General features: G+C 44.1%; 1 protein-coding gene across 4 annotated transcripts in view; it reads right to left on the reverse strand.

Moving 5' to 3' along the window:
* Window positions 1-20,712, reverse strand: part of SLC38A9 (solute carrier family 38 member 9) — a 247,993-nt gene that overhangs the window by 100,265 nt on the left and 127,016 nt on the right. For all 4 annotated transcript variants that reach the window (XM_030193131.1, XM_030193132.1, XM_030193133.1 and 1 more), the window contains 6 exons: window positions 16,546-16,667; window positions 16,390-16,453; window positions 16,219-16,312; window positions 15,384-15,554; window positions 15,121-15,180; window positions 42-236 (listed from right to left, as the gene is read on the reverse strand). In XM_030193131.1, coding sequence (XP_030048991.1) covers window positions 42-236; window positions 15,121-15,180; window positions 15,384-15,554; window positions 16,219-16,312; window positions 16,390-16,453; window positions 16,546-16,667 — 706 coding nt within the window. The remainder of the gene's footprint in view (window positions 1-41; window positions 237-15,120; window positions 15,181-15,383; window positions 15,555-16,218; window positions 16,313-16,389; window positions 16,454-16,545; window positions 16,668-20,712) is intronic.

The following is a 20,712-nucleotide window of genomic DNA, read 5'->3' on the forward strand; positions in this document are numbered from 1 at the left end:
AATTGAAAAGAAAAGGTCATTTTATCAAGGATCTACCTTACCTAGAACGTTGAACTTTGCAAAGAAAGAAGGAGATTTAAAGTTGAGCAATGGCAGAAGAGCCACGATCAGATAAAAGGGGACAGTGTCAGTTTTGCTCCACCACATCTCAAATTGCTGAAGCTCTGTGCTATTAGCAGAAGTGTCCTCTGTAGTATTATGCCCAGGTGAATCTGCCCCAGAAATGGGACAAATAACTGAAAGAGAAAACAGATGTGTTTGCAACAAATTACCACATTACTAAGCAATACTCCTGACTGACTCTTCATAACTTTTTTTTCCCAAGTTTTATTTTACAAGAGAACTTATACAGAAAGAAGTATCATCTCTACATTTCAGGAAATAGTTATTCATATTTTCAATGAGAATTACTACTAAAGTCCACAATTAGGGCAAGGCACAATTCAAGGATTTATCTTCTGATACTTTTAGGAAAAATGAATAGAAAGTACTCCAAGTATCTTTACGGAGTGGATATAATAGGAGTTGTCAACGAGGGAAGTGTAGTCAAGTCCTGTTTAGAGTCCAGGAAGGCTAACAAGTGTTCACTTAAAAAAAAAAAACATATTTAACAGATTGAAACTTTACAACACATTTACAGGGAAAATTAAGCCAAAAGGTTCCACCTAACTGAAGCACCCGAGAACGAAGTTTCAGAAAGGCTTGTCGCCTATTTTATGTTTGCCTAGAAATGTCAGGAAAAACTTTAACTTTACAATTCAGAAAAGCTTCCTGTCGGTGTTTGAAGAAAGACTTTAAAATCCAATCTCGGTCAGGCTGAAGGACAACTCTTCATAACTTTTGATTACACATGGCAAAATACATCACTGTCTCCAAACAGAATTTATTTTGAATCAAAATGGTAAAGCCAGGTTATGAAAAACGGTGTAAAAGCTAAACTACTAGCACAAGTGTGAAAGAATACACATATATCTAAGTGCACCTATACCAGATCCATGACTGGTATAAATCAGAGGCAAGTGATTTCTGGACCTTTCTAGTTATATACACACAAAAGCAGTTTGGATTTGAGCCTTTCTGATTCAAGTGCTCTCAAAGTTTCAGTGGACCTTAGATTTCAGCAAGCAAATAATTCGGTGTACTATTTGTTACCAATACATGCAAATTCTTGAGACTGTAAATGAGCTGTTCTCTATCCAATACTCAGGGTACACCCAACCATTTGTATTAGGATATCTATAATGAATAAGCATGAGTCAGATCTGCATAAAATAGAGACTATGCATGCAAATCCCTTTCATGTATATTCATTGTAGATATCCTAAAAATTTGGACAGCTGAAGAATACTTAAAGATCAGGCTGATAACCACTGCTGTAAATAATCATTAGAAAAGATGAGAGATTCCAATTGGAAGATGCGAATCAGGAGTATTGTGGGCCTGGAGCAATAGACTGATAAGAGAATGGGCAGATATAAGCCTGATGCAAAAGAGTGGATACATTTGGAGCGACTATGGACTAATGCTGTAGGCGGGCAGGGGAGTTAGCCATAGCAATGAATGTAGTGATTAGCGGAGGGGGGGTTGGATTGGGAAGGAGGGGGGAGGGTAGGGGGAAAATTCTTAAAAGCAGTGGATGTAACCTGAGTTGATATTTGACTGTTTGGTGTATTTAAGCAGTCTGAAGGCTGCTGTATTTAAGCAGTCTGAAGGCTGTTGTGTTTAATAAAAACTTTCAAATAAAAAAAATAAAAATAAAAAAAAGAAAGATGAGAGATTGCTATTTTGTTGCCTGTATATGGAAGCAGCATGGAATAATAATAATTTTCAGTTCTGCTGTGATCTTGTATGCCAGCCAAACTACAGAACTTGGATGGGAGCAAGTGACCCCTGCCAATATATATGCTCTGAATGTTCGTTTTGTTCCCCCCAACCCAAATGAGTGTTGACAGGAAGGGAAGTGATTGACCTTCAAATAATTGCTTAACAGCAAGATGGCATGCTTGTTAAAGATGGCCAAGCGTAAGTATGTAGAGAAGATGAATAAGCCAGAGATCTATTTTAGCATGACAAGTGAGAAACCTAATTCGAGCAATAAAGTGGGGGGAGAGAGAGGGCAAGGGGAGATATGCTGAATGGGGGGAGAAAGAGGGCAAGGGGAGAAATGCTGGATGGGGAGATAGAGAGAGAGAGGGAACAAGGGGAGAAATGCTGGATGGGGAGAGAGAGAGAGAGAGGGAACAAGGGGAGAAATGCTGGATGAGGAGAGAGAGAGAGAGAGAGGGAACAAGGGGAGAAATGCTGGATGGGGAGAGAGAGAGGGAACAAGGGGAGAAATGCTGGATGGGGAGAGAGAGAGAGGGAACAAGGGGAGAAATGCTGGATGGGGAGAGAGAGAGAGAGGGAACAAGGGGAAAAATGCTGGATGGAGAGAGAGAGAGAGAGAGAGAGGGAACAAGGGGAGAAATGCTGGATGGAGAGAGAGAGAGGGAACAAGGGGAGAAATGCTGGATGGAGAGAGAGAGGGAACAAGGAGAGAAATGCTGGATGGGGAGAGAGGGAACAAGGGGAGAAATGCTGGATGGAGAGAGAGGGAACAAGGGGAGAAATGCTGGAAGATTGGATAGTAAGAAAGCACTACATGTGGAAAAGGCTGAAAATAAAACTGAAGAAAGCTGAAAGGAAAAGGTTGAGAGAAAAATGACAGGAAATCCTGGCAATCGAATTAAGAGAAGATGAGGGAAGTAGAAACCAGAGACTGGGACCAACACAAATGAAAAGAAGTACATGGTCAGACAACAAAGGCACAAAATAGAATTTTATTTTTATAAAGTAGTGTGGTAGCTGTGCTATTTTTTTCTTGTTATTGTTTTATTTGTAGTTGTTAATTTGTAATATAATTAATGGAATCTTTGAAATTTATGTCTGCTATTTCTATAGTAAGGGGAAACTTTTTTTGTTTTTCTGGTGTTTGGGGGGTTTCAGCTGATTTTTTGTCTGCATATTTTATTAGTTTATAGTCAGTCTTGAGGGTACTTTTGTTAGGCATAGGAACTTGTGTACTATTTTCAGTGATACCTTTTTATATGCTCCCTGGCTGGTAAAATTGCTGTGGCTACTGTGGGGGTGTGGCTAATGTAACTGTAGGGGTGGAGCCACAGATAGTGACCCCCCCCCCCCTTAAGGTTGGCACTGTATGAGTACCGGCACTTTTTTCCTACCAAAAAAATAACTGCTGGTATCTCTCCCACATCTTCCTTGGTGAAGACCAAAGCAAAGAATTCATTTAATCTCTTCACTATGGCCTTGTCTTGCCTGAGTGCCCCTCCTTTTTCCAGGGGGTAAAAAAATAAAATACAGTTTAAAGGGTCCATAACAGATTGATCATTAATTTCACAGGCCATAAAGGTCTGGCAAACTAATTGAATCTAACAATGTAGCGCTAAAAATTCTCTGTATATGGGAGGATAATGACTCATGAGCTGTGCAAGGGATCGCATTTTGGTCAGAGTCTGTTGTCAGGTCAGGCACTGCTGGAGACATCTGCGATTGAATAGGACCCCTCTCTGATGTCATCAGGGGGCCTCCATCAGATCATCTAAAAGTGCACCAGTGCTGGAGAAGGTTGGCGACCTGTGCAGGAGAGTGCGCTTTGGTCAGAGTTTGTAGCCGGAAGGTTAGGCACTGCTGGAGACATCTGCGACTGTGAGTAGGACCCCCCTGTCATCGGGGGGCCTCCACTGGATCATCTAAAAGCGCACCAGTATTTGTGGTGCGAGGCCATAGGCACACGGCCCGACAGGGTGTGACTTAAGGGGCATGCCCCTTTGGGACCACTTCAGAGCACGGTAGGATCGGAAATTCTGACTGCATTTTTCCTGTAATTGTGCGTATTTTGTCGCTTGTTATTATGGGGAAAAAACACAAGATAAAGGGGTTACTGACTATTCCTAAAGATAAGTGTGTGGTAGGTCCAATGGACAGAGATTTTTTGATACGACGACACAGGTTTCAGATACCAAGATTTCCACTCCTTTATCATCCTCCGGTGCATCTCTTAGTCTGGGTGGTCCCTTAACAACTCCTCTGCCCAAGTCCTCCTTTTACGAACAACCTGTGGACAGACCTTCCCAAGAGAGGGTCTTATCTCCTGGTGCTGCTGAAGCAGGGTCTAATTTGGCTGGTCCTCCTCTTGTTTCCACCCCGATACCTGTCCCACGCCCAGTTTTTACATCGGTTGGAGCAGGTTTCAGTGGATATTACCTTGGTAGATGTATGGAAGTTATCAAGAGTAGAGACTATTGGGCTCATTTTCTAAAGAGGACGCCAATCTTTTGACATAAATTGGAAGATGGGTGTCCTTCTCACAGGGTCGTCCAAATTGGTATAATCGAAAGCTGATTTTGGACGTCCCCAACTGCTTTCCGTCGCAGGGATGGCCAAAGTTCAAGGAGGCGTATCAGACGTGGGACTTGGGCGTGCCTAACACTTGGACGTTCTCGACCCATAATCGAAAGAAACAAGGATGTCCCTGATAAACACTTGGACAACTTTACCTGGTTGTGTTTTTCTTACGACTAAGGCACAAAAAGGTGCCCAAAATGACCAGATGACCACTGGAGAGAATAGGGGATGACCTCCCCTTACTCCTCCAGTAGTCACTAATCCCCTCCCACTGTCAAAAAACATCTTCAAAAATATTGATTGCCAGTCTCAGATGCCATACTCAGGTCCATCACAGCAGTATGCAGGTCCCTGGAGCAGTGTTAGTGGGTGCAGTGCACTTCAGGCAGGCGAATCCAGGCCTATCCCCTCCCCACCTGTTACTTTTGTGGAGGAAACAGCGAGCCCTCCAAAACCCACCAGAAACCCACTGTACACATATCTAGGTGCCCCCCCCTTCACCCGAAAGGGCTATTGTAGTGGTGTACAGTTGTGGGTAGTGGGTTTTGGGGGGCTCAGCAGACAAGGTAAGGGAGCTATGTACCTGGGAGCAATTTATGAAGTCCACTGCAGTGCCCCCTATGGTGCCCGGTTGGTGTCCTGGCATGTCAGGGGGACCAGTGCACTACAAATGCTGGCTCCTCCCACGACCAAATGGCTTGCATTTGGTCGTTTCTGAGATGGACGTCCTTGGTTTCCAATATCGCCGAAAATCAGAAATGACGAAGTCTAGGGACGACCATCTCTAAGGACGAACAAATTTCAGGATTTGGGCGTCCCTGACCATATTATCGAAACGAAAGATGGACGTTCATCTTGTTTCGAAAATACGGGTTTCCCCACCCCTGGATGGAGACATTCTGTGAGGACGTCCCTTTCGATTATGCCCCTCCACGTTGCAGAACTCTGCTACTCAGCTTTGTGCTTTTTCAAAACAGGCAACTAGTAAATTTTAACAGTTGGATTCTGGAGTTCAGGACTGTACTCAACACCTGCCGAATATGGAGCCTAAAGTGGCTACACTTCAGGCAACATTAGATGTCAGTATTAAGGACATTAGCTGCCGGTATTAAGAACAGTCTTCTGCTCCATAATAAATGTGAATCTTTGGAGAATATATATAAGGTTAGGAATCTTAGGATACTTAATTTTCCTGTTACTCATTTGTTGTCTTCTGAAATTTTGCATTGAAAATATCTAAACGAGGTTTTGGTTATTTCAGTTGCCGATTCTTTGCAGTTATCAAATTTATATTATACTAGTAAAAAAGGCCCGTTTCTGACACAAATGAAACGGGCGCTAGCAAGGTTTTCCTCGGAGTGTGTATGTTTGGGAGAGTGTATGTGAGAGTGACTGTGTGAGAGACAGAGTGAAAGTGTGAGTGTGTGTGTATGAGAGAGAGAGTGAGTCTGGGTGTGAGGGTGTTTGTGAGAGAGCGTGTGTGTGAGAATGAGAGTGTGTGCAAGTGTGTATGTGAGACACAGTGTGAGAGAGAGTGTGTGTGTGTGGGCGAGAGAGAGAGTGTGTGTGAGACACAGATTCTCTGTGAGAGTGAGTGTATGAGACCAAGCGAGTGTGTGAGTGACTGTGTGGCACATAGAGAGTGATTGTGATACAGTGTGAGACAGAGTGTGTGAGAGTGAGAGTCAGAAAGACATTGTATATGAGAGAGAGAGTGTGAGCCGTGCCCTCCCAATCCATGGCCATCTGTCCCCTGCCCCCTCCATTCATCCTTTTCCAGCAATTCCCCTCTCTCCCTGAGCCCTGCCCTCCCAATCCATGGCCATCCATGTTTCTCTGTCACCTGCCCCCTCCATTCATCCCTATCCAGCATTTCCCCTCTCTGCCTGAGGCCTGCCCTGCAATCCATATCCATCCATGCCCATCTGTCCTCTCCATTCATCCCTATCCAGCAATTCCCCTCTCCCTGAGTCCTGCCCTTCCAATCCATGCCCATCCATGCTCCTCTGTCACCTGGCCCCTCCATTTTTCCCTTTCCAGCATTTCCCCTCTCTGCCTGAGGCCTGCCCTGCAATCCATATCCATCCATGCCCATCTGTCCCCTCCATTCATCCCTATCCATCAATTCCCCTCTTCCTGAGTCCTGCCCTTCCAATCCATGCTCCTCTGTCACCTGGCCCCTCCATTTTTCCCTTTCCAGCATTTCCCCTCTGTGCCTGAGGCCTGCCCTGCAATCCATATCCATCCATGCCCATCTGTCCCCTCCATTCATCCCTATCCAGCAATTCCCCTCTTCCTGAGTCCTGCCCTTCCAATCCATGCTCCTCTGTCACCTGGCCCCTCCATTTTTCCCTTTCCAGCATTTCCCCTCTCTGCCTGAGGCCTGCTCTGCAATCCATATCCATCCATGCCCATCTGTCCCCTCCATTCATCCCTATCCATCAATTCCCCTCTTCCTGAGTCCTGCCCTTCCAATCCATGCTCCTCTGTCACCTGGCCCCTCCATTTTCCCTTTCCAGCATTTCCCCTCTGTGCCTGAGGCCTGCCCTGCAATCCATATCCATCCATGCCCATCTGTCCCCTCCATTCATCCCTATCCATCAATTCCCCTCTTCCTGAGTCCTGCCCTTCCAATCCATGCTCCTCTGTCACCTGGCCCCTCCATTTTTCCCTTTCCAGCATTTCCCCTCTCTGCCTGAGGCCTGCCCTGCAATCCATATCCATCCATGCCCATCTGTCCCCTCCATTCATCCCTATCCATCAATTCCCCTCTTCCTGAGTCCTGCCCTTCCAATCCATGCTCCTCTGTCACCTGGCCCCTCCATTTTCCCTTTCCAGCATTTCCCCTCTGTGCCTGAGGCCTGCCCTGCAATCCATATCCATCCATGCCCATCTGTCCCCTCCATTCATCCCTATCCAGCAATTCCCCTCTTCCTGAGTCCTGCCCTTCCAATCCATGCTCCTCTGTCACCTGGCCCCTCCATTCATCCGTATCCAGCAATTCCCCTCTCTGCCTGAGGCCTGCCCTCTCAATCCATGGGCATCCATGCTCCTCTGTCCCCTGCCCCCTCCATTCTTCCTTTTCCTGCAATTCCCCTCTCTTCCTTCCATGACCCCCCCTCGCATCCATGCTCCTCTCTCTCCCATGTCCCAGCCTGGCCCGCCCTCTTGTTCCCCCCCCCCCCTTCGCATCCATGCTGTTGTTTTTCTCCTACCCTCCTGCTCCCAGTGTTCAACTTTGCTGCCCACCCTCTTCTATCCCTCCAACATCCCTTTTTTTTTTTTTTTTTTAAATTTACCTCCGTGGTGGCGGTTTCGGCAGCGCAGCGTCAGGGAAGGGGGCGGCGTTTCCGACGTCTAGCCTTCCCTTCGCTGTGTTCCGCCTTCTTCTGACGTCATCATTGACGTCAGAAGAAGGCGGAACACAGCGAAGGGAAGGCTACAGACGTCGGGAGCGCCGCCTCCTTCCGTGACGCTGCGCTGCCGGAACCGCCACCACGGAGGTAAATCTAATATACTGAAACGCACCGTGCGTGGGTGCGATCAGTTTGTTTGTTTTTTTTTCTGCCCTCGCGATCCGTTTATTTTTCCCCGCCCTCGACGTCATGATGTTTGACGCGAGGGCGGGGCAGCGAGTCTTGGTCAGTGGCTTCACCACCACGAACTTACGAACCGTCTGGGAGTCTGAGTGACTTCAGAACGTTGTCCTCAGAACGTTGAGGGTGCCTTTTATTATATTAGATACCTCAAAGGAAAATTACTCAAAAACCAGATGGAGAAGCTTTGGACATTTTAGACTCTCAGGTTGATTTTAACTAAATTTCTAGAAACTTCCCAAGATAAGTTTACACACCGAGCAACTCTTTGGTGACCTTTGTGTCTGAATCAGATAGGAAGGAGTATAGCGTTGCGTGCTTGTTTTAAGAAAAAAAGAAAAAAGATGCTGTCGGGTTCTCGAGGCAGAACCGGAATTCGTGAGCTCTTGGACCACGGCAGAGGCAGGCAAGACCACCCTGGAACTGGATACAAGGAAGAGCAGGACTGGAACTCTGGACTGGAGTAGAAACTGAGGCAGGCAACTAGAACAGGAACAGCTTCACCTGCGCTTGACCACCGCTCCTCAGGAGTTGAGCTCCCAAGTGCGGGTGGCCGGCAGGACTTGCAGGACAACACAGGAACTGAAGATCCAGAGGACCCACCCTGGGTCTGGGATACACGAGGGAAGCTAAACTAGATACTAGACTAGGACCGAAAGCTGCTACGCAGCCACTAAGCAAGAAACACAAGACAGACTGAGCAGACAGGATGTGCACAAAGACTTGACAGGAGCAGGGGCTAGGATATACATACAAGCTTGGCAAAGCAGAGGCTAGGAGGCACATACAGTCCTGGCAGAGGCAGGGGTCAGGAAACACATACAAGCTTGGCAGAAACGGGTTCAGGATAAACCCTAGCTAAGCAGAAGCAGGATTCAAGATATACACTAGCTAGGCAGAAGCAGGAAACAGGGTAAACACATAAGCTAGGCAGAAGCACACAGAGAGTATCAGGGTTCAGACTATAGTCAGACAGGCAGCAGGCAGAGAATATCTGGGTTCAGGCTGTAGTCAGAGACGGGCAGCAAGCAGAGAATATCCGGGTTCAGGCAGTAGTCAGAGACGGGCAGCAAGCAGAGAATATCCGGGTTCAGGCAATAGTCAGAGACGGGCAGCAAGCAGAGAGTATCAGGGTTCAGGCAATAGTCAGAAATAGGCAGCAAGCAGAGAATATCAGGGTTCAGGTAATAGTCAGAAATAGGCAGCAAGCAGAGAATATCAGGGTTCAGGCAATAGTCAGAGACGGGCAGCAAGCAGAGAATATCCGGGTTCAGGCAATAGTCAGAAACAGGCAGCAAGCAGAGAATAAACCAGGCACTAGGGGGGTCGCAGCCCAAATTGTCTCAAATGTGGAACGAGTCCAGGTACGTTACTACATATGTTTTGGAGCTGCCCTCTAGTGAAAAGATTTTGGACTCAGGTTCGAGGCTTTTGGGAAAGGCGACTTGGAATTAAGGCCCGGGGGGCAGTTGAACAATTAATTTTAGATCTCCCAGAATCCTTTTGAGGGCAGAATCGTTTTGAAGTACTGTTACTTCGTAAGATGTGCTTACTGGCTAGGAAATGTATTCTACAGTACTGGACGGTTAAAGACCCCCCCAGCATACTGGCATTGGAGGAACCAGTTGCATCAGCTGGTTTTCTGGGAGGCTGGCGAGATTAGATACTCGCAGAGAAAGAGAATTATGTTTCTGGCCCTCTGGGGCCCCTACTTACACATCCTAAACCCTAGAGGCCGGAGTTTACTTCTTAATGCAGGGTGAGCTTCCTATGTTGATTTGGTAAAGTTCCTTCAGGTTGGGAACAGGGGGGGAGGGGGGAGGTTGGGGGGATGGGGAGAGAAGGTTAGGTTGGGGGGAGGGGAGAAGATAAGGGGTGGGTTGGGGGTTTCGAGAGGGAGGGAGGGACTTTGTTAAAGGGAACCTTACTTTTGGTTATATCTGGAATTTTGATCTCTAACTGGGTATCGATTGTAATTGTTGGCACTATGCGAGTTCCTTCCTATAAGGGTGGTATTATAATTGGATGACATTGTGTATGTTATAGGAGCACTCTAGATGTATTTTGTGGATGTATTTGGGATTCTGCTGGATGGTTGTTCAATCTATTATATTGTTTTGTCATCAATAATAATAAAAATCATTGAAACATAAACCAGGCACTAGCAGAGGTCAGGGCAATGGCTGAAGCTCAGGAGCTAACAACCACCGACAGGGAACAAACAAAGGCTGGAAGCTAAATAGCTCCAAACACAGACAGGAATCAAACACAGGCTGAAGCTTCAGTAGCTCCCAACACAGACAGGGAACCCACAAAGGCTGAAGATTCAGTGGCTCCAAACACATAGTGGAGCACCAGAAGGACTAGCAGTCCACAGACACAATAAGCAGATGGGCAAGAGCCCCAGAGACAGGCTATATGGCAGCGCAACAGTACACTCACGAACCTGACGACCTTTTGGCATAACACATGCAAAGGCCCTGAATGCCAGTACAGGACTTCCTTATGAAGGTTCTCACTGATGATGTCACCTACAGCAGGGCAAAAGCAGGAAACACACTGACACCAAAGAGAGGCTTGACACACATAGGAAGTAAACCCACAGGAAGGACAGACAGGAGCCATCTTGGAAGCTGGAACAGAACAGGCGGAAGCCATCTTAGATGCTGGCTCCCCAGAGAGGCATAGCCCACACAGGTGAGGTCTAGTGAAGTAATCAGCACACAGAGACAAAACTAACACAGAAACAGACAGAAGCCTGCACAGATGCTGACCCCCAGAAATAAGGTAAGTCTGAGGGTGGTCACGGCCACAGACGTGACAGTACCTCCCCCTCAAGACCCCCTCCCCGGTCTCCATGGGGAGTTCAGGTGTCCAGGGGTAACTGTGGTGAAACCTCCAGATGGATTTCGGAACCCAGACATGGATCCCTGAACTGGCAGTAGCAAGCAAATCTGGAATTTGAAAATATGAGTTTCTCTTGTAACCAGGAAGCTTTTTCAGACAGCCACTAGGCCGGATCAGAGTCTTGGATGCAGCAAGAGGAACAATACCCGAAAGGAGCCCTCCCCTGAGAGAACCAATAACTTCCTTGACCTCCTGGCATATCCTGATAATGACAGGAACAAGGCTGGAGCCAATACCCAAGCTGACATCAGAAGCTGGACTGGGGCCCAAAGTGGCATCCAAGTCTTGACGGGAACTAGAAGTCTGAACAGAAGCAGAACTGGAACTCTGAACAGGAGCTGAACCGGGACTGGGACCTGGACTGGAATCAGAGTCTTGTCTGTAACTGGATTCAGGAGCTGACTGGAACTAGAACTGGATTCAGGGGCCGGACCCGGACTAGAGTCAGGAGCTTGGCTAAAGGTGGCCATCAGGCTGGACTCAGAGGCGTGACTGGAACCCAGCGAGGAGTCATCATCCTGGTTGGCAGTGGAACTCACACCGGACTCAGCATCTTGGCTGGAACAGGAACTGAGAGCGGGCTCAGCATCTTGGCTGGAACTGGAACTCAGAATAGATGCAACAGCTTGGCTGGAACTGGTGCTCCTCTCGGTCTCCTTTCGGTGTTGGCTTCAGGAGTAGTCCGCAGGGCAGGCTCCAAGAGAAGACTGCGGCGGTACTCACAGAGCGTGGTAGCAGGATCAATAGCAGAAACTGGGTTTCTCTGGACCCCAAGCCGCTGAACACGCCTTCTCTCAGCTACGGCTTTGGGGGTATTTTCCAAGGCTGGATCAGAACAAAGTCTATCACGGTACTCTTGGAGCGTCATCTCATCATTAAGAGCAGAAACTGAAGAAACATTTATGGGCTGGACGCCCAGACTGGTATCAGGAACAGACCCGAGACTAGGGCCTGGACTGGCATTAGAGCCTGAAGTGGAACTGGAACTCTGAACAGGAGCTGGACCGGGACTGGGACCCGGACTGGAATCAGAGTCTTGTCTGGAACTGGAACTCTGAGCACCCTCCGCATCTCGGCTGGGACTGGAATTTAACTGAGGCTTGGCTGGATGTACCACTCGGACAGGAATCGAAGGCTCAGCTTGAAGCACCCCTCAGACTGGATTCAGGGGCTTCCCTGGATGGGTCACTTGGACTTGAACCGGAGGCTTGACTCGGAGCACCACTCGAACAGGACTTGGAGGCTCAGTTAGGAGCGTCCCTTGGACGGGACTCAGAGGCTTGACTGGAGGCGCTACTTGAACTGGAATCGGAGGCTCAGTCTGAGGGTGGTCACGGCCACAGACGTGACAGATGCTTTGTTTTGTGGTCAGAAAGTACAAATCTTCCCTAATGGGGCTAGGGCCACACGGGTTAGATAGAAAAAGTTTCTTGACTTCAAGTCTCGCCTTTTTGCACTAGGGGATTCTTTTTTTTTTTTGAAGTTTCCTTGCAAGTGTTTGGTGACATTTCAAGGTTCTAATTATGTATTTTATGATGACCCTTGCCAATTGGAAAATGTCTTGATGGAGAAAGAATCTGTTGTAAAAACCACTTTAATTTCTTGTAATCTTCTAGTGTTGTTATATTTGTCAATACTCCCAATAACGAGGGATGGAATTTATTTGTATTTTCCTATTTTATTGCTATTTCAGATGTTGAAAATGTTCTTGTTTCTATACTGAAACTGATTAAATAAAGAAATTAAAATAAAAAAATTCTCTGTTAATCAGTGCTAATCCATCACCTCTTTTGTTCAAACGTGGTGAATATAAAATTGTAAATCCTGTAGGACATATTTCCCTCAACGTAGGATCGTCCACTAACAACTGTGTGGGTGTGGCTCTGGCTACCTTCTTGGGCAGCCTGGATGGACTGTGTAGGTCTATCTGAAATCATTTACTGTGTATGTCGCCAATCCTATCCTATTGGAGACCGCTGTGTTGTGGTCAGCAAAGTGTAAGGGATGCATAAGCAGCATCTATAGGGAACTTGAAAAGGGTCTGAAGGGTACTGGACCACATAACAACTGAGACATGGAAATACTCCATTTTGACTATTTTCCATCTCACAGATAGGCTGCAGAGAATACCTTCTCCTGCTTTAGACTTAGCCTGGCCTCAGAATGACATCCTATAGTATATCTCCTATCAAACTGAGCTCTCTTTTTCATCAAGCACTGCCATTTCCTCCCCTCACCCTCCCCACTGACAGTTTGAACTTCGTGGGTGTGGCTTGGATCTCTTTCAGGGAGAGAAAACTAACAACTTATAGCAGCAGCTTCAGAGAGCATTTTCCATCTCACAGATAGGCTGCAGAGAATACCTTCTCCTGCTTCCACCCACCCTACCCCTCTACCCACCCACCCCTAGAGTGACATGTCTTATATAACCTCCCTATCAACCCACTCATTACTTTACCTCACCCATTTCTATTCTTCTATCACCTTCTCCCACTACTCCAACCAGAGTTACACCTAATCACACTGACCACCCTTCAACATCTTCTGTCCTTCTGTGACTGTTCTCTTGTGCTTGACTGCTTAAATATTTTAAATTTAAATGCTTTACTTTTTGTCTATTAGATTGTAAGCTCTTTGAGCAGGGACTGTCTTTCTTCTGTGTTTGTACAGCGCTGCGTACACTTTGTAGCGCTCTAGAAATGTTAAATAGTAGTAGTAGTAGTATATAGGTAAAGGAGCAATATCAATTGCTTCTAAGAGTATATAATATTTCAGGGAGGTTAAAAGAAATGGATGGTGAGAACTCTGATCTTTGTTATACACAGTCCCATACTGTTTACAAATCCCTTGTGCTCCAGTCTTATTATGCAAAGATTAAAGGTACAGTAGGGAAGATGCTGGCTGTAAAAGTACCAAATGAACCCAAAATATGTATGCTATACTGGTTCCTTGATGGAGGGGGAGTGTACAGCAAGCACTAATTTGATTTTGAAGCTGATTTAAGCAAGAAGGAGAGTAGCTTTAAGGAACGGGTACAAGGTCATCTTCACTCTAATGAGAAATGGTATGGGGAAACTCTGTACTATGGTAGCAATGGATCTGCTGTATGTAAGGTTCAGAGAGCAATATGCGAGGACTGAGAAATCTCATTTATCTTTGATGGTGAAAGGGACCATCTAGTTGGATGCTGGGACATTGGAAGGATGGAAGGGGGAGGGGGGGAAGGAAAATGTGGTTTTCAAACATGATGTGCCTTGTGGAGCTCTGATACCTGTAATAAGAAGTTTACATTGCTATTGGGGTACACAGTGTTCATGCAATTTCACTGTTGCTATTTCATCATTAAGTAATAAAAAAAAAGTGAGATAAGAAAACCAGATAGCCACACTTTAAGTGGGACAGGCATTGTTTTATCCCAACTGTATTTCTGGAATTATAGCACAAATTTCTTTAAAAAAAGCAGCACAGTAAGTCTATGAGATAAAAGCAGGATTAACTCTGCCTGCCCCAATGACCTGTAGCCCCTTCATATTTCTATTAATATAGGTTTGTGTATACTCCTGAAGTCTAATTCATTTAACTATTTGTGCAAATTAATGCAGTCTGTGGAAATAATCTGTATTTTCTAAAGGCTTGTACCCAATATACAAATACTTCCAAAGTGTTCCAGAGATGACTATGTACATGTGTTTTAATAAAGTTATGTGCATACAGAATTTTTGCATCCTCTCTAAATGGTACATGGGACAAGCACAGCAGGTTATAGGAAGTAGTACTTCCAAGTTTCTTGCAGTAAAACAAAATTACAAGGGACAAGCCCAGCAGGTTATAGGAAGTAGTTCCAAGTTTCTTCCAGTAAAACAAAATAAAAATTGATACTTTAAATTTTGAAAGTAACAATCAATTTGCACTGCTAATCAACAGCACAAGAAAACCCCCCACAGCTGATGGCACCACAGTTTTGTCAGAATGCCTGAAATCTAATGTAGTATGTACAAGCTGTAATGTCCACAAGGTTAAGGCAGTCTGGATCATCTTCAGAGACTATGAAGGACATTTAAGGTGCCTCAGGTACCATCTCTTTTATTATAGACACTTTAACCAATTGTATGCTAGTCTAGAACTGAGAGAGAGAATAATAGCCTTACCCCTTACATATTTATCTCTTTGTATATTTTTATTGTATATTACAATTTGGATTTCAGTTTCTTACCTCTGTCACTCCCATTAGTGCCAGGGAAATCATCTGTGACATTTATGTTATGGATAAAATCTAAAACAAAACAAAAAAGAGTAAACACTGTAAATGTTGACCTATCCAAGGAGTTTCTTCTATTCTTTGCTGCTTGGACAAAAGTTTTGTTGATCATCCCCATAAATGTTTCCTATCACATTCACAGAAATTGCCAAAACATTTTAGCAATTTAACAGTTCCTTCCTTCTTTCTTTTAAATGCTGACATTATATGATACTTACTGTAAATAAACTTCCCCGTGTTGAACAAAAAGTTGGACATAAGCACCCAGTAGACCACCATGGCACCAACCAAAGACACCAGAGAGAACAGGAGGCTGGACCACTGCCCAAAGGAGCCAAAATAATACTTGCACACATCAGGGAACTCCCAGCTTGATGTATCGATATTCGCTAAAAATAAAAATTTCATTCACAGGAGGAATCCACAAAGGAGATCATGGCTATTGCAATCCATTTTTACATAAATACAGCTTTCATGGCTGTAAATGCTCAGAGTGAATTTATAATTTGTTCTTTAAAGTAAGAGGTGAATCACAGAAATATTTAGACTAGGTCTGTACAAGTCAGTTTTATGACCCTAACTTGAATACTCCGTTTTCGGAGGCTCTCCCTTTGTACAGACGTTGAGAGGATGGACGTATTTTAAGAAAAGGGCTACAAAAATGCCATAAACCCTAAAAAGAATGGCTTAAGATGTCTGAACTGTAATTACTGGAAGAAAGAGGCACAAGAGGACATGTTAGCAGGAAGAAAGGTGTAGAAAAAGTTTACAGAGGTAATGGCAAAAATGATTTTGGAACGAGCACAGCACTCAGTAGTAAAGGGCACATACAAAAAGAGGGATATATTTAGAATGGTGGTGAGTGCTATGATAGGAACCAGGACAGGTGAGGTGTTGGTTTAGGTAATGAGAATTTGTATGTTCACTGGATGGAATGGAATGCCTTTACCTGCCGTAATTTATGCAAGTCTGGCAACAAGCTAGAATCTAGATATTTTTAAGCATACAAACACATGCAGAATAACTTCATTTAATTTCTGGTAGTGGCCTTACGTATTGTGCATTGGGATTTCAATACTCTGTAGCAGCAGTAAAGAGTCAGCACACCCATTAGGAAGATTATACAGACACCAGTTGTGAAGCCAGCCTGTAGGGAAAAAATACCCATTTATTACTTTTTTTTTAGCATAGACAATGCTTTCTATTTTGGGGATAGTATCATACCTGCTTTATTCCCCATGGAATACTCAACACAGAGGTACCCATCATAGTATTCCAAATCATGAAACTGAAGAAAAAAAAAGAAAAGTGTTAAATTTGAGACTTTTAGCACAGGAAGATTAAGATTCTGGTGTCTGGAAAAGACAGGGGTATACTCACATTGTCATTATGCTGGAATTTTTGCCAGAGCCGTCAGTGTACCCTCCAACTTTGGTAGCAGTTCCTAAGGGACTATAAATAAAGATCTCCTCTGGATCTGGAACAACATGATCTGGAGCAATCTGACAGATTAAAAAAAAAATAACAAAGAAACTCTGCTCCTGTTACATTAAAAAAAACTACTTAAAAAAAAGTATGAAATGTTATTGAATAAAACTGATATGATCCTGCTTGTAATTACTATCAAAGCACTAAGGAACTGGTGTTAGGACAGGAAGATGGGAGTTAACCAATCAAACTGTGCTAGTAGCCATAGCCAATGTCATTTTTTTTTTATCTAGACAGTTCTACTGTGGGACAATAAAGAACAAAATACTTTTCAGTTTTAAAAAGTAATAAAATACTAAATTCTTTACAAGTTCCTCTAACCTTCCCTTTATATCCTGGGGCAGACAAACTTTGAACTTTGTCATAAAATTACCTCACACAGGATAAGATCCAATTAAGTTCTTATTGAGGCTCATTTTTAAAGCACATAGACTTACAAAATTACATGCGTTTACTAAGTCTATGTGATTTGAAAATGAGCCACCATGGTGTGCAAATTTGAGTGAAGTGCTCTGTGATTCTCTGAACTACAGATCATTTTCAAAAAACCTCCTTCTAGAGTAACATCTTTATGAGCACAAGACAGCAAGTGCACAGTGAACATAGCTTCTGGACTGCCCTGCCTCCCAAACCACAAGATGCTATGCCTTCTCCTTCCAATGCTAATATAAAATATTTTGCAATGGTATATAATCAAAGGAATAAATAATAACAGACCACACGAAAAGTAAACAAATATTGTATGCATATGCATACCTTAACATTTGGCGATTTGGTTATAAACACTACATATACAGAAATAACACAATATTTCTAAGGAGACCAAGAAGATAAAAGTTGTATACTCAAATAATGGTGAATGACAAATTCAAATCAATTCTTGTATACCGCTAAAATCTCCTTTCCAGGGTTCAGTGCAGTTTCTCTGTTCGTGAGTACCAGGATACTAAAATTGAAGCTGCCATACAAATATATAAATAATAATAATAAACTGATGGATTTCATAACTAACACTATCTCTATCTATGGTTCACAAGATACTAACATTTACAAGAAGTGTATGTTAAAACTGCCATGCAAACCACGCAAGAAAGTGCAGGAGAAAAATGTAGTGCTTGTCACTCAAGGGCTCTTTTGCAAAGGAGTGGCAGTCTCTATGTGCGTGCAGTGCATGCCAAAATGTGACTACTACCAGGCTAGCAAGCCCCCTGGCGGTAATTTTGTATTTGGTGCGCACCCATACCGCCGGGGCAAATTATTATTTTTTTTATTTCCTACTGCGTGCATTTCCGGCGTTAATCAGCAGTTGGCGTGCGCCGACCGTAATCGTGCATGTAGCGCATAAGCCCTTACCGCTAGATCAGTGGGAATTACAAGACTGGAGCACGCTTTGAATAATAAAAGGATCCCTGTTGAGTCTGGGGGTGCCGGGTATTGGTATAGGATTTCTGTAATACCTATGCTTATGCCCAGCTGTCCCACTAAATCGGCACTTTAATTGGTGAAGCACTGAGGGCTAAACACGGTCGTCACCTACGAACATTCTTTGCATCGGTTCTGGGAGATATACTTTTGGTGACTGGTCTCTATAAGGCGCTTACACTTGTCTCCCCTCAGAAAGATAGCTCTTAGACTTTGTTGGGCCCACGATTTAGGACACCCCAATCTCTCCCGTGATTTTGTCAAATTGTCATCCCGTATACCAACATTGGCAGTGAATGGGGAGCTCAAGGAATGTCAATTCTAGGTATTGCATACAGCATACTTGACCAAGGCCCAAGTGTTTATGATGGGAGGTACTGATATGCCTCTTTGTTCAAAGTGTCAGCAGAAGCCAGGTTAGTTCTTTCATTCTCTCTGGGACTGTCCACTGGTTCAGGGATTCTGGATTACTGTTTTCCATTATTTAGAAGTCCTGTTGGGCTCGTGAATCTCAATTTCCCCCCCTTGCAGCTCTTTTGGATGAATATGAACTTTTTGCATTATAAAGTACGAATGCTCAACAATTGATTCGCAAAACTTGCATTTTGGGCAAGCAGGTTATTTTGAGCGTCTGGACGAGTGCGGCACCTCCAGACTACTAACACTGGTGTAACAGGTTTCACAACCTTATGCTATTGGAACGTTGAAGAGCAGGTTCCTCCCCTTGGTGGAAAAAAATGTTTTCTCTTCATCTGGGGGGCGTATATCCAATCTTTGGCACTGTGGGCCCGTAGCTTTGTAGTGAACTCCTTAGGGGTGTGAGGGGTTAGTCTGGTCTCCTTGGGGATGGCCCCAGTGTTTTTTTCCCCCATGGTCCTTAGACTCACTTTCATACTGGTTCTGAGAGGTTTATTGATGGGTAGGAGTGGGGGATAGAAGTTTTTAATAGAAAAATGCTTTGATGACAGGCCCTTGGTTATATATCTGTATACTTTGCTCCTTCCAGTTCCTATACGTTTTACTGTTTATGGTGTATTTTTACTTTCTGGTTGGACCTGTTTTTCTGTGTCGTGTCATCAATAAAATATGTTAACCATTAAAAAACGTTGAGGGAGGGAACAGTGGAATTACAGGTGGTTATCCAGGAGGTCATAAGAAACAAGACCAACTGATGGTGGATAGGCAATGTGAAGAAAGTGTGTTTTAAGCCTGTAAAATGTATTGAATATTTTCTTGCACTGATTATGTTCTTGTGTCTAAAACATGGATGGCTCTCTAATGTATTCCAGTGTTTTTTTGATTGATCTCTTGATGTTGATGGACAGATGGGAGAAGCATAAGGTACATACCAAATCTGGTGGTGGTCTGCACTGTCAGGGGCAAGCAATGTTTCACGTCCTGTAATTAGGGATTTGGTATAACCCTTGTGTACAGAGCTTACAGGGTAACTATGCGTTGAGTGAAAAAATATTTCCTCCCCATGTAACTTGAGTGTCCTCTAGTCTTTGTACTTTCGGAATGAGTAAAAAATTGATTCACTTCTACTTGTTCTACACAACTCAGGATTTTGTAGACCTCAATTACGTATATCTCCCCTCATCTGTCTCTTTTCCAAACTGAAGTGCCCTAACTTCTTTAGTATTTCTTCATATGAGAGGAGTTCCATCCCATTTATCATTTTGGTCGCTTTTCTTTGAAACTTTTCTAATTCTACTATATCTTTTTTGAGATATGGCAACCAGAATTGAACAAAGTACTCAAGGTGAGGTCGCACCATAGAGCGATACGGAGGCATAGTATTTTTGGTCTTATTCACCATCACTTTCCTAATCATTCCTAGCATCCTGTTTGCTTTTCTGACGCCGCACATTGAGCAGAAGAGCTTGGCATATTATCTACAACACCACCTAGCTTCGGGTAACTATGATTTGGATTATTCTTTCCAATGTGTGTATCACCTTGCACTTGTCCACATTAAATTTCATGTGCCATTTGGATGCCCAGTCTTCCAATTTCCTACGGTCCTTTCAATATTTCCTAGTCCGCACGTGTTTTAACAACCTTGAACATTTCTGTGTCATCTACAAATGTAATCCTCACTCATTCCGATTTCCATATCATTTATAAATATATTAAATAGCACCAGTCCCAATACCGATCCTTGCGGCACTCCACTGTTCACCCTCCTCCATTGAGAGAAATGACCACTTATCCCTACCCTCTGTTTTCTGTCCAGTAACCAATTCCTAATCCATACCAGTATCTTGCCTCCTATCCCATGACTTTTTTTCAGGAGTCTCTTATTTTATTTATTTATTTATTGCACTTGTATCCCACATTTTCCCACCTATTTGCAGGCTCAATGTGGCTTACAAAGACCTGTTATATCGCCATTCCAGGGTAGAAGATACAATTGGTGTTACAAAGAGATCGAGTATGACAGGAAAGATCTAAGCAAACTGTTATAGAATTTTGATTTTCAGAGTGAGGGTGGAGTGGTGAAGTGTATAATTAGTCTATGGGTTCTCGTCATAGGCCTTGTTGAAGAGATAGGTTTTCAGAGATTTGGGGAACTTGGTTATGTCGTTGATTGTTTTCACATTAGTTGGAAGTGCATTCCACATCTGCGTACTAATG

The sequence above is a fragment of the Microcaecilia unicolor genome, chromosome 2 (assembly GCF_901765095.1).
Source record: "Microcaecilia unicolor chromosome 2, aMicUni1.1, whole genome shotgun sequence".
Lineage (NCBI taxonomy): Eukaryota > Metazoa > Chordata > Amphibia > Gymnophiona > Siphonopidae > Microcaecilia > Microcaecilia unicolor.